The sequence below is a fragment of the Solea senegalensis genome, linkage group LG1, assembly GCF_019176455.1.
Source record: "Solea senegalensis isolate Sse05_10M linkage group LG1, IFAPA_SoseM_1, whole genome shotgun sequence".
In the NCBI taxonomy this organism is placed as follows: domain Eukaryota; kingdom Metazoa; phylum Chordata; class Actinopteri; order Pleuronectiformes; family Soleidae; genus Solea; species Solea senegalensis.
The window spans coordinates 10,865,302-10,877,871 of NC_058021.1; the positions used below are offsets into that span (position 1 = coordinate 10,865,302).

Here is a 12,570-nt window from a genome sequence, read left to right on the forward strand (position 1 = left end):
CGTAAAAATACAACGGTATACACACCACCAGGGAATTTGAACAAAACAAAATGTATAGTTACTATATACACTGACTTTTCTCGATCCTTTTGTTGTGTGTGGGACTTTTTGTAGTAACCGGAAATATCTTCTGCGCATGTGCAGTGAGTATATTCAGCAAGCTGAAATCGGAAGTTCCTTCAAGCTTTCAAAGCACTGCGACTGGAGTCGAGAGCGCACATCTCACTCAAAATGATCAGCAAAATAATCGGTCCTAAGTATATAGCTGTTGCCAAGTCATGGTAAGGGTTTGTAAATATATGTACATGTGTATCGTATCAATCGGTATTTCCAAAGAAGTCAGACGCTGCGTACAGAATCTAGAGGTGTCCTTGGATAGCATTAGCTGTTAGCTTAGCCGGGGTCATTACTGAAGCTAACGTTAACTTAGCTCCCTGGCATCTAAAGTTAATGTAAAAAGTACGTGTTATTTTTTTTCCCCGATTGCTGATATTTTTCCATTTGATATCCTCAATAATGTAATAATGTCCAATTTGTGTAATGTCATAGATTGTTTTGACTAGTCTTAGCTGCAGGACAATGCAGGACATTGCAAGACAGACAGTCCACTAATCATAACTTCAAGTATATCTATAGTGTGTGCAACTGATGAATAGGAAATAATTCACAACAAGGTGCCTCTGGGAGTTTGGGTGTTTGTTGTGTTATAAAAGCAATCTGAATCTTCATTCCAACAGTCTCTTTTTTACCTTGACCTGTGGTGTAATAGTATTGTATACTTTTTAAAACAAAACAACAAAAGTACAGTTATACCAACTTTGTGTTGTGTTTCATATAATGTCTCCTTTAAAATATAACCTTGTTCCACAGGGTCCCGACTTTGGCTGTATGGGGCACAGTTGGAGGTGTAGCTCTGGTCCACTTCACAGATTGGCGATTGTTTCTGGATTATGTTCCTTACATCAGTGGAAAATTCAAGAAAGATGAGTAATGGCACTCAGGTAAGTGATAACTGCAGACATTCAGCAAAGGGGGCTGAATAAGGAAGACAAATAACTTAAAGAAAAAAAGTAGAGTAGGGCAAACTCTGATTTCAGTGTGAATCCTTTTTGATAGTATACAATTACTTTGGTTTGTGGCCAAAACAAAATATTTGTGGATGTCATCATTAGGAGTTTTGAGAAATACAGATTGACATTAATGTCCAAAAGGGTGTTAAAACACAAAGTCGATCTATATGTTGCTTTTATTAGCACTATAAAATTGTGGTTAAAAGATGCAAGTGACGCTTATGTCCTGGGGTGAAACACACCCATTGAATGTGGGGGTGGAGTGACTCAGTGGTTAAGACCGCTTGTGGTTAAGACCCTGCTCAATTCCCTTGTAAGTCGCTTTGGATAAAAGCATCTGCTAAATGTAATGTAATGTAATGTTTGCCAGCACAACAATTTCAAAATGGAAATAGAGATGAGATAGACAGCTCTAAATGAGTCTAAAAGAAAAAGTTGAAGTAGTTTAGTAGTCACCTGATCTCACTGTAGAAACCTGTGTTGAACTTTTCCTGAAAGTTATTACGTACCATCGATTAAAAAAAAAAAACCTCTGCATGATTATTGAGAGCTGTCTTGAACAAAAGGTCATCTGGTTAATAGTTTTTGTTTTATCCTTTAGGAAGGGTAATTAAAGAATACTTCTCATACAGTCAGGATTATGGACATAATACATGGAGACGATCAGAGACAATAAACCAGGCAGTTGTTTATTTTCTGGTTATACTGTTAGTAGTGGGTTCTAAAAGATCACTTGAAATACCTGAAGTGTCCTCATTCAGCTCTGGACCTTTGGATTCACCTACAAATATAATTTGAGATTTGGATAGAGTAAAATGTGGTGCACAATTTATGAACACTTTCCTTTCTAACAGAAAATCTGGCATTAATGTGACTTGCCACATTGCTACTGTTCAACATAATGACCATTTGTTTTCTGCTTCCAGGATGGTGTTGCATTTTATACAAAGACTTAAATAATGGACCAGAGCTGCTGCAGCCAGTACACCTCGCACTGTTGTCCATCTGCGTGCCAACCTGCAGCACAGTCAACACTGAACTATTCAACATCAACCTTCAAATGAAATGTACCACCCTCTGGCATTCCTGCTTTCCTCTACCACTGACAACATGAATGGAAGGAAAGTGAAAGCAGAGATGATAAATTGACTTTCCTTTCCCACCCAGTGTGGAGTTGGGTATTTATTTCAATGACGTTTGTCACGGATCAAAATAAAAATCTGTCATTCTGTAATTGTTTTGAAGAGAAATAAAGTATGTGAGATTTATCCTGTGTTAAAAGTGAGTTTATTTATCACACAGTTCAATGTATTGAGTAAGTGTGATGTCAAATGTTTCCCTGCTCTCAGTATCATGTCAAATTATTTTGTTTCATATTTTGTAAATGTTCCTAAATTCAGACATTGATGGAGATTTTCTTAAGGCATTACCCATAATGTGTGTATCATAATTTTCAAGGTATTTTCACGGGCCAAATGATTCACTAAATCGTAAAAACCCAGTATTGTATTTCAAAACGAAAGCCTTCACTGTCGCATTAAAAGGCTAAACCTAAAAATGCATTATTATGAGTCCACAACCAACAGCCAAATGTGTGTTTTCTTGTTTCTCTGCTGTCAAGACGAGTGAAACAGCTGCAACATGATATCAGATTTAAGGGGTCAGGAGATATTTGGGATTTTAAACAATTCTGACGATATCCTTTTCAGTTTGTGCAGTAAACTGGAAATGGTCAGGTCATTGTTTGCGTACATGTTTCAGAAACTGATGAACCAACTGTCCATTATGACACTGCTGAGAGTATTATAAGTGATGGGAGTTGGAACAGGCCCTGTTGGGCAAACGGATGACCCAATTTTCCCAAGCATCTTTTCTACATTGTTTTTAGAGGAAAATAATTACTTTTGGCACACAACGGACAGCATATACTCATATATTCTCATATATGTACTCATATATGTGATGGTTCAATATTAGGTGATACCATTAACTTGATCAATAAATCTGTCTGCCTTTAGTTTCTGTGTTGAAGACTCATCACACCTTTCCAATGAGGCTTTCAAGGAAATCATGAGTGTTGTGCCAGGTCTTGGTGGTGCTATAGGTGACTTTATATTAGATTATAGAGTGTTTATTACATCCTCCGAGTAGATAATGTTTTTGGCCACATTTGTCTGTCTTTGAGCAGCATAACTCAAAAAGTTTGAGATTTAATAGATTTTGGAATAATCTAAGTGTACTGTATGTTTAAGTTTGCTGTAAATAATATAAAATAATATTACATTCATTGTGTTCATCGATTCAATTATAATTGCTGATTGAACACATAGTAATGATAAGATAAACAGCATCTTACCATAATAGCGTCTGCCATTATTAATCCATTGAACTGCTCCTGATCCATTCTTATCTTAATGACATACCATATAGTTTAATATTTTAGTTCATATTGGCTGAGTCAGAGTCCTTGTATGTTTGATCAAATCTAGTCAATAAAGCAGATTCAAGAATTCTAAATAAATACATTATCAGTTCAGTGTAAACTTGGTTTACAGACATTACAATAACAATAAAACACTCATATTCATCATATTGTTCAAGACACGACCCTCTGGTAAAGAATGACCAAACAGTAAAAAAACTCCAACATTTAATAAAAACACTAAAATGGACTAAAATCACCTATACATTATAATAATTATGTAGCATATATAAAAGTGAGGGAAATGCTACCCTCAAAAGTACCAAAAAAGTTGAACAGAATTCAAATAATCAGCTAGGGTAATATCACTAGTTTGTGTCGAGGAACTAGCCTACGGGAGTGATGCGGATGGATTACAGACGAAGCTCATTATGTTACGGGGTCGTTGGCGGCGGAGTGATTTACAGTTGTAAAGGTCCTGACAGCGGGCAGCGAAAACAAACGGAACTCGGTGTGAATTGATGACTGACATTAAAACGACGAGCGGAGCCGAGCCGAGCTGATCCGAGCTGGCGTTTGCTTTTTTGTGACACCGCGTTACAGGCACGCAAACTGAGACGGACCCGGGAATCATGGAGAGAAAGAGGTGGGGGACTTGTGTGCAGTCGAACGAGGTGTTTAAATGAAAGTTTCTTTGCAGGAAATGCTCGCGTGCGCACACACAACAGACAAGACAAAAATCGTGTAGTTGAGAGAAACTGAGTCTGCAGCAAATGAACACATCTGGGTTTCTGTTTATTCTATTCTATTTACGCTGACTGTATATGTGACTAAACAACGGCTTTGTATGATTCTGGTTTCATTACACAAGGAAACTTCGATTAGCAGTCATTCATGTGCTGTTTGCTGCTAAAGTGACACTGTTGACGTGAACGAGGCTGCTAGCTTGATTAGCTAGCTAAGTTTCATTGTTTACACACGCTTGACCGGCGGCGTGATGGGCCCCGCCACACTCACTGCACGATTATGAAAATAATACTATATATATACACAAACAGCCTTTAACAGTAGCCTTTTTATAACTTATAATAATCATATACTTCCTCCAGTGTGCACTGTGTGTCTTCACTACGATGCACCAATATATTTTAAACAGGACTACATGTAAAATATGCGGAACAGGTAATCACAACATTAATTTGTCGAACAATAGTTTGGAAAAAAGGGAAGTTTTTGTCCATTTAGCAGCATTTACCACGTGCCTGGGAACAATCAGTGTTTAAACCTACGTGATTAATGGTCCATTGATTAAATAAGAATTGGCTGATGCCAAATTGGGTTTCGTTACAACTACTCATAGGAAAATAATATAGATTCACAAGACACTCAAAAAGAGTCTCTGTCGCTCTCTATAAAAGAAAGCGATAATAATTATATACAACATAAATATTTACATCTGTGTTAGAATATATTAGATGAACTGTGGTTTAGCATACCATGTAAGTGTTAAAATCTGAGTAAGAACAATGTATATTTCACAACAGAAACATAATTGAACTGACGATAGCATTATTGTAGTGAACTACACAAGTGCCAAAATAAATGTGGAATGATCATGGACAAGAGCAAAGTGGATGTCTATTATTCCACAGTGACAGTAGTAACAATGTAAACAAAGGGCCTTACCCAGTAATAGGTCTACAACATTTTCAAGACCTTAAATTATAATTATTGCCTATACAGGTCCATGTCATAGTGCTCTCGCTTCTTGATTTGGCGGTAACCCACTCAAGACCATATTATAATCAAATCCTCGAGATTCCAAATAGATCTAGTGCCCTGTCTTTCTCTAGCTAGTCCCTGCCATACCTAGAGGAGGTACGAAATAAACACACGGGCTACAGAAATAAAATAACTTGCATAAATAACTTGAACATAGTGAAACTGGTCCCATAAAAGAAAAGAAAAAGTTCGCAGACCAATATAAGACAATTTGGTTTAATGATAATTATTGTTTATTCTACATGGAACCTGCTGCAAAAAGACTGGAAAATAACTGAACTGATTTCTCTGAACGCTTTTAAATCCAGGCTGAGAGCACTTGAGACAACCTCCTTTAAATGTAACTGTTATTTATGATTTTAATCACCTTCTGTAAACTGTAACTGAGAAACTTTTGGTGCCTCTTGGCCAGGAAAAAGGTTTTTAATCTCAATGGACTTTCCTGGTAAAATAAAGGTTAAATAATTAAGAAATTGTCTACACTGGTGGTGGGTCAAAATATTGATTCAGTGATATACCAAATAAATTAAGACACTAAGATAAATGGTCCCTGTCAGTTTCACTCGCTGGGTGCCGCTACTTCATGTCTCCTCGCAGCAGCTGTGCTCAAATGAATGAGTGAAACTTGGGTGGCAGTTACCTGGCCAAAGAAGAGAGAGAGTTCACAGCAGAATAATGGCAGAGAAAACTACGTTAAGAGATGCCCCATCCACGTTCAATACATAGACATTATGCACTGTTCTCTATGTTGTGATTAAATAGAGAAAATCTTGCACCTTTAACTTTTCACAGATGTTTCAGTTCAGACATATCGTGATGTATCGCTATATGATTGTCTTGCAATATATTATCACAGAATCATTGTATTTTGATATTACTGGTATCGTGGACCATGTATCGCGTATCGTATTGCGAGGAACCCTGTGATTCCCACCCCTAGTCTACATAAGTCCTCACTGTTGTGTCCTGACTTCTGGACACCTGGAATGTATCCCTTAGTGATCACCCACCTAAGACCAGACTATAATCAAGTCTTAAGATTCCAGTTTCTTCAACTTCTTGCTTCGTTTTGGCCTCATTAGACTTACAGCAGTTGTATGAAATATGATAAACATACAGGCTACAATATGCAATATTTTCTACTTTGCTTTTTGTGACACAGTGATTTATCTGCTCTTTATTTTCTTTAATAATTATACTTGACTCTGAGTTTTCTGATACGTTTTAATTCAGTATGAACTCTTGCAGTTAAAAACTCTACCCTCAAGCTCAACTCATGTGTCTGAAAAACATTTTACTTTGGCTTGTTCCATAATGTTTATAGGCTTTGTGTACAAATATACCTTAATTGACATCTGACTCTTTCTCATAGCGTCTGTTAGCGGGACAACTGTATTATATTTTCATCTAGCTTGTGAGTCGATCAATCAATTAATCCAACTTTCACACAGGTCAAGACTATATAGAACATGCAATTAAGATAGCGAGCTAATAGATGGAGCTAATTTTAGTAAGGATCACCACCAAAACTGAATGATATCTTTTTACCTATGAGTTATGTTGCTCACAGTCAAAGAGAACATTTGGCCAAAAATATATTGTATATTGTCTTGACAAAAGTATAAAATGTAGAAAAGAAAAAAAAAAGAAATACATTATTTCTGAAAGATTCCTTGCTCCTGAAGTATTCAAAGCCACTCTATTATCTTCAAATGAATAATACTGATTTAAATGATGAAAACAAGATCAAATCAATGTGAATTGAATAATGGTACAAAACCAAATGAATAACTTAAAACAGTACAATAAAATAATAATGTGTGACCAAAGAGTCTTATTTACAATGGTCCAATAATCTGAGAAACTATTAACTCTGTGTCCACAGCTACAACAGCTTTAATTCCTTAGTAGTTCTAAAGGTGAATTGTCATGTAATGGTAATTATTTTTTTCTTTTTAGTGTTCCTGTTAAGTGCATTCTCAACAAGCCTCAGATAGTCCGCAGTCTGGGCAGCAGCATCCACACAGACATGAATGCCAGCCACTCCCGGACTGGACGGTCACTGCTGACCAAAGTGCAGCACAGCAGGCACAAGCATCTCAACAACAACAACAACAGCAGCAGCAGCAGCAACCACCATCAAATCAGGGTGAGACTCACTGTGTTTGGTTCGTTATTATGGAGCTTAAATGACTGCAGTGATACTTAAAGGGATCATGTCACACCATTATCAGAGGTCACTGGGACCTACTTACTTAACATTGTACACATTGCTGTGGTGAGAGGTAAATTTAGGTCTCAGACACAAATACCTATGTTGACATGAGAGTTTATCATGAAAACAATGAGGAGTGATTTTGAACAGTCTAGTGTCTAGTTTTTAGAATTTTGTCCCGTCAATTTGTATTTTCCTTTTAAAGGCCAAGCCCGATTTAAACACAACACTACCAGTTCGACAGACTGCGTCCATCTTCAAACAGCCAGTGACCAAGGTCACAAATCACCCAAACAACAAAGTGAAGATGGACCCACAGAAAGCTGTGGACCAGCCTAAACAGGTATTTGTGAGGACAATAAAGTAGTCTCTGTGCTATAGTTGTTGTTTTTTGTGTGTCAAAAATCCTTATACATTACTCAATGCATATATTCTGTTTGAGGAAAATGGTGTTCAAAAATCAACATCGACCTTTGTTTCTTGGTTTGCTTCAACCTTCAGTTGTTCTGGGAGAGGAAGTTGAGTGGATTAAATGCATTTGACATTGCAGAGGAACTGGTCAAAACTATGGATCTTCCCAAAGGTTTACAAGGTGAGAGTAACCCAAAACACGAGTGCCATGTATGATTCAAAGTAAGAATGTTCAACAAGATTGACACATGTTTTTATTTATTTATTTTTTTCATTTCTCTCTAGGTGTTGGGCCTGCCAGTTCAGATAAAACCCTGCTTTCTTCCATTGCCAGTGCACTACACACCAGCCCTGCACCCGTCACTGGACAGCTCACTGCTGCAGTGGAGAAAAACCCTGGAGTCTGGCTCAACACAGCGCAGCCTCTTTGCAAAGCCTTTGTAGTGACTGATGAGGACATCAGGTCAGATGTTCACACATGCACCACACCTGTAGTTTCTGCATTGTATATGATCAATAATATATACAGTATGCTGTTTATATATAGCCATTCAAATTATCAGTAGTCTCACCTGTTGTTTTGGTGTTCTACAAACAAGTCTACTATATCGGTGCTCTTGTACATTTTTTTGGGGACCCTCCTTTTTTTAGGAATTTTCTGCCGTTTCTGTTAAATCTAATAGTATTTTGAATAAGTAAACCGGCCAATTTCACAGATATATGTTTGACAATTGAATCACAACTTAATTTATGATGTGTGTTATGTTATGTGATGAATCTAAAGTAAAAGGCTGCAAACAAATTCATCAAAAAAAGAGTTTGATGTGTCCTGACTGGACTATATGATCAACAACAAATTACTCAACTATACTCCCATGCAGTACATCATGTTTAGTATTTAGGTGTAAGACTTGGCATCAACTGCAATGTGAATGAAGGGAATTAATTTACTAATAACTTGGGGATTAATTTGATGGACCCTCACAGTTAACACCAGTTAACAATAACCGGACAAATCCCCCTTCACAGAAAAAACAGGTGGAGTCAGCATCTACTTTATTTTATTTGATAAAAAGAAAAGAAAAACACAGGAACAGAGGGGAGCTCAATTGGTCTAGAAGCTTAAACTCTCTATCAGTTTGAAAATTGGAGCATGGTCTTGCTTGTTGGTAAAAAGTTCCAGCTGTACATATTCAGTTATTTGATTATTTTTAATCAACTACATGCACTCTGACTGGTTACCTGTGTACCTTGAACATTTTGAAAAAATGTACTGTATCTTGGTTTGATGAAATGAAAGCCACAGAAATGCTGAGTGAAATTCCATCTCTGATGTTAACAGTATTGATCAAATACAGTTCATGTATTAACGTTTTGTGTGTACTCAGTGGTGAACCTTTTGGCTTTGTTCCTTTCTCATTTTTCCTTTTATCTGTGTCCTCCAGGAAGCAGGAGGACCTGGTGCAGAACGTGAGGCGTCGGCTGGAGGAAGCCCTCATGGCTGACATGTTGGCTCATATAGAGGACAACGCTGCAGGTGCAGCAACCAGCAAAGTAGAAGAGAAGGTCAAGCCTGAGGACAATGAGATTTTATAGCCAAGGTACACTAACGATAAATACAGATACAAATACAGATGCCATTTTCTTTTGTTGCGCCATCCATTACAATTCCACTCCATAATGTAAGCGTACAATAATTAACTAGTTGGAACCTTCTAGAGTCTTGCTCATAACTTTAGTTCAGTCCAAACACAGCCAAGTACACCAACAACCAAATGAACCTCGCTCTTTTCTCTCCTTACGTACTCCCTTCTCAAGGCATCGCAACACCTACTAAAGGCCACAACCAGTTACAGCACATTAACAAATACACAATGTGAAATTAAGATAATCTGAGTGTTGATGCCAAACAAGCGTAATCAAAGTGATTATAATTATTTTCTGAATAATGAAGATCACAATCTCAAAAGCATGTAACATGTCTCTGTCTCATCTCTCCAACAGACCTGATGTGGCATCTGCTGGTAAACCTTTTTCAGTTTCAAATGTTTGGCTCCTGGGGGATTTTCTGTACACTTCTCAGTGAAGTAAACCCTTAACACAGACATTTTTCAAATTTGGTAACCTAAACAAAGACCTTTTTGTTGACTTTTTCTACATTCGACCATGTTACCCTGAGCGGGTGCTTTAAGTTTTACTTGTTTTTTAATGTTTTATCCTAATGTATGACCGATGTGTTTGGTGCTCAGTGCAGTGCAAGCTAAATTCAAGGTAAAACACTGTGTGTGTGTGTGTGTGTGTGTGTGTGTGTGTGTGTGTGTGTGTGTGTGTGTGTGTGTGTGTGTGTGTGTGTGTGTGTGTGTGTGTGTGTGTGTGTGTGTGTGTGTGTGTGTGTGTGTGTGTGTGTGTGTGTGTGTGTGTGTGTGTGTGTGTGTGTGTGTGTGTGTGTGTGTGTGTGTGTGTGTGTGTGAGAGAGAGAGAGAGTGTGTGAGAGAGAGTGTGTGAGAGAGAGTGTGTGAGAGAGAGTGTGTGAGAGTGTGAGGGAGAGAGAGATATCAGTTGATGTTAAGAACCTGGCATGTATTTTCTTTTAGAAGGACATGTCGGCACTTTAGGTGTCTGTTTGTAGGTTGCAGTATGTTTACACATTGCCCTCTTGTGGCTGTAAATAATCACATTTAGTTTGTTTGAGCAAAGGTTGTACAGTTTATGGTGCTGTTATTTCACAACCCGAGTTCTGAGTTTTTAAGTTTTAGTCAGGGGTGGGGAACTTTAATTATCTTACGTTTCTTTAAGGACCACATTACAAAATGTCACAGCATTGGCCTTTCTGATGCGATGGCCAGTGCTGCTGCCCTTTGGCAGTGTGTCTCATGTCAGATAGTAGTGATTATGATGCTACTCACAGCTATTTTTTCAGGTTTTGGTCAGTGAGTCAGTCAGTGGATCTAGGTCACTTATGAAAAGAACCAATCGCAGCAATGTTTCCTATAAAAAAGACATTCAAAAATCAGCAATGTGTAAAACCCTCAGAACTGTAGCGTTTGAGCAGAGAAGGGTTGTAGTTACCTTGAGCTCATTGTTGCTCACAGATCAATTATTGCTCCTTAGAGATTGCCAGGTATATCAAGTGGTTGCATTTAATAATTATTTTTGTGTACTTTCCAATTCCTGAACCTTTTTCAACGAATGCCTGCAGGTGTTTTGTAAACTCTCCAATGTATTCAGATGTCATAGCAGGCCTTTGTTCTTGAAAGTGTGCAGTATTATCACAGTTTCACTTGCCAAAGCTTTAATTTGGCTTGAATTGACTACATGTTTGTGACTTTAAAGCTCAGAGTTGTACTTGGGAATGTCCACCATGACGGTCCAATCAAGTGAGTTAGCCATTGCACCTCACAAAAGATTTCTTTTTCTTTACCTGTGTGATTATTAAATGCCTTTTATGGGCCAACATGTTGTAGTGATATGCCTGGATTGCAATGGCCACCATTCTTCCCTTATATCAAACAGTGTTCCGACACACAAAAAATAGCAAGTTGTGTAGTGGTTTCACTTTTTTGTATATGAATGAAGCCATATACAACTGAATGTCAAGATAGAGAATTGTCAATATTGTTTTGCTAACTATGTTTGAGTATTTACGGTGAAAGAAAAGGTGCGTATCATAAGAAAATACAGAAACAAATACACTGCTGGTGTACCTCATTACCCGATGTTACCGCCCTCATTACAAAATCCATTGTCTTTGTATCACTGCAACACTGAAATAAATATAGCTGTTTTGTAATGGGTGTTGTATGTCATTCATTTTTTATTCATGTGTTCAAGATGTTGCCCTTTCTTCTTTAAAGGCTACCATCACATATTCAAACTTAAAATGATACCAACATAACTTCCGATTGATCACATGTATTATATTGCATTTAGAAATGTAATTAATCTTTCAGCTCTAAAATCATTGAGTTATTATTTATTTTTCATATACATAAATATACAGGTCCCTCAGCCATAACTTTGTTTTCAAAGGTGAATAAAATAATAACTAATTGATATTATTTGTCCAACTATTTCCCTTTTTGCTGGTCTTTACATTGATATTTTTGGCATTTCTTTATACCATAGGAAATGTTTGCAGATCAAAGGAAGGCAGGGTAGATGGAACACATCAAAGTCAGCAGCATGAGAGCTCATTATCTGTAGCTTTCTCCCGGCTTTCTTCTCTTTCAGCTGCCACATCTTGTGCCACAAGTCCACAATTTACCGCTCATTTTGTAGCCACCTCAAGCGTTCTGATGCCAGCCTTTTCATCCTCAACCTGCCATGTTAATTTAACTTGCTGACTGAGTGTCAGAGAAACTGAAGCAGAGGTGAGAACTTCCAACTTTTTCAACTATGTGATTTCAGCCATTTTTCATAGTAGATATATGAAATAAAAAATATATATATGTGTGTGTACATATATATATATATATATATATATATATATACACATATACATACATACATATATACATATATATGTGTGTGTGTGTGTGTGTGTGTATAGTGGTTTGTGTAAATATAAGTTATTTGATGGATATGCTCTTGAGATTTTTCCTTTCAGGGCATTTTGGTATAGTGAACATTTTTTTTTCACTTTTTAAGTTAGGCAGTAAAGTTAGGCAAGT

The 12,570-nt window shown here is 37.3% G+C and overlaps 2 protein-coding genes across 2 annotated transcripts; both read left to right on the top strand.

The window, feature by feature from the left end:
• The first annotated feature begins 152 nt into the window (after positions 1-152).
• LOC122779675 (cytochrome b-c1 complex subunit 10) lies at positions 153-2,338 on the top strand. Its single transcript, XM_044042281.1, has 3 exons — positions 153-281; positions 871-1,001; positions 1,997-2,338. The coding sequence occupies exons 1-2, from the start codon at positions 232-234 to the stop codon at positions 989-991; spliced, it is 171 nt and encodes a 56-aa protein (XP_043898216.1). The 5' UTR covers positions 153-231; the 3' UTR covers positions 992-1,001; positions 1,997-2,338.
• A 1,638-nt stretch (positions 2,339-3,976) lies between these two features.
• mbd3a (methyl-CpG binding domain protein 3a) lies at positions 3,977-10,245 on the top strand. The gene is made up of 7 exons (XM_044047041.1): positions 3,977-4,138; positions 7,234-7,423; positions 7,695-7,832; positions 7,991-8,081; positions 8,186-8,363; positions 9,346-9,501; positions 9,905-10,245. The coding sequence occupies exons 1-6, from the start codon at positions 4,125-4,127 to the stop codon at positions 9,494-9,496; spliced, it is 762 nt and encodes a 253-aa protein (XP_043902976.1). The 5' UTR covers positions 3,977-4,124; the 3' UTR covers positions 9,497-9,501; positions 9,905-10,245.
• Positions 10,246-12,570: the final 2,325 nt, after the last annotated feature.

Bases quoted from the DNA above. Each gene is read 5' to 3' on its own strand.
- LOC122779675 (XM_044042281.1), top strand. From the start codon at position 232: ATGATCAGCAAAATAATCGGTCCTAAGTATATAGCTGTTGCCAAGTCA. The intron at 282-870 runs GTAAGGGTTTGT...CTTGTTCCACAG, and splicing joins ATAGCTGTTGCCAAGTCATG to GGTCCCGACTTTGGCTGTAT.
- mbd3a (XM_044047041.1), top strand. The intron at 7,833-7,990 runs GTATTTGTGAGG...TTCAACCTTCAG, and splicing joins CTGTGGACCAGCCTAAACAG to TTGTTCTGGGAGAGGAAGTT. The intron at 8,082-8,185 runs GTGAGAGTAACC...ATTTCTCTCTAG, and splicing joins TCTTCCCAAAGGTTTACAAG to GTGTTGGGCCTGCCAGTTCA.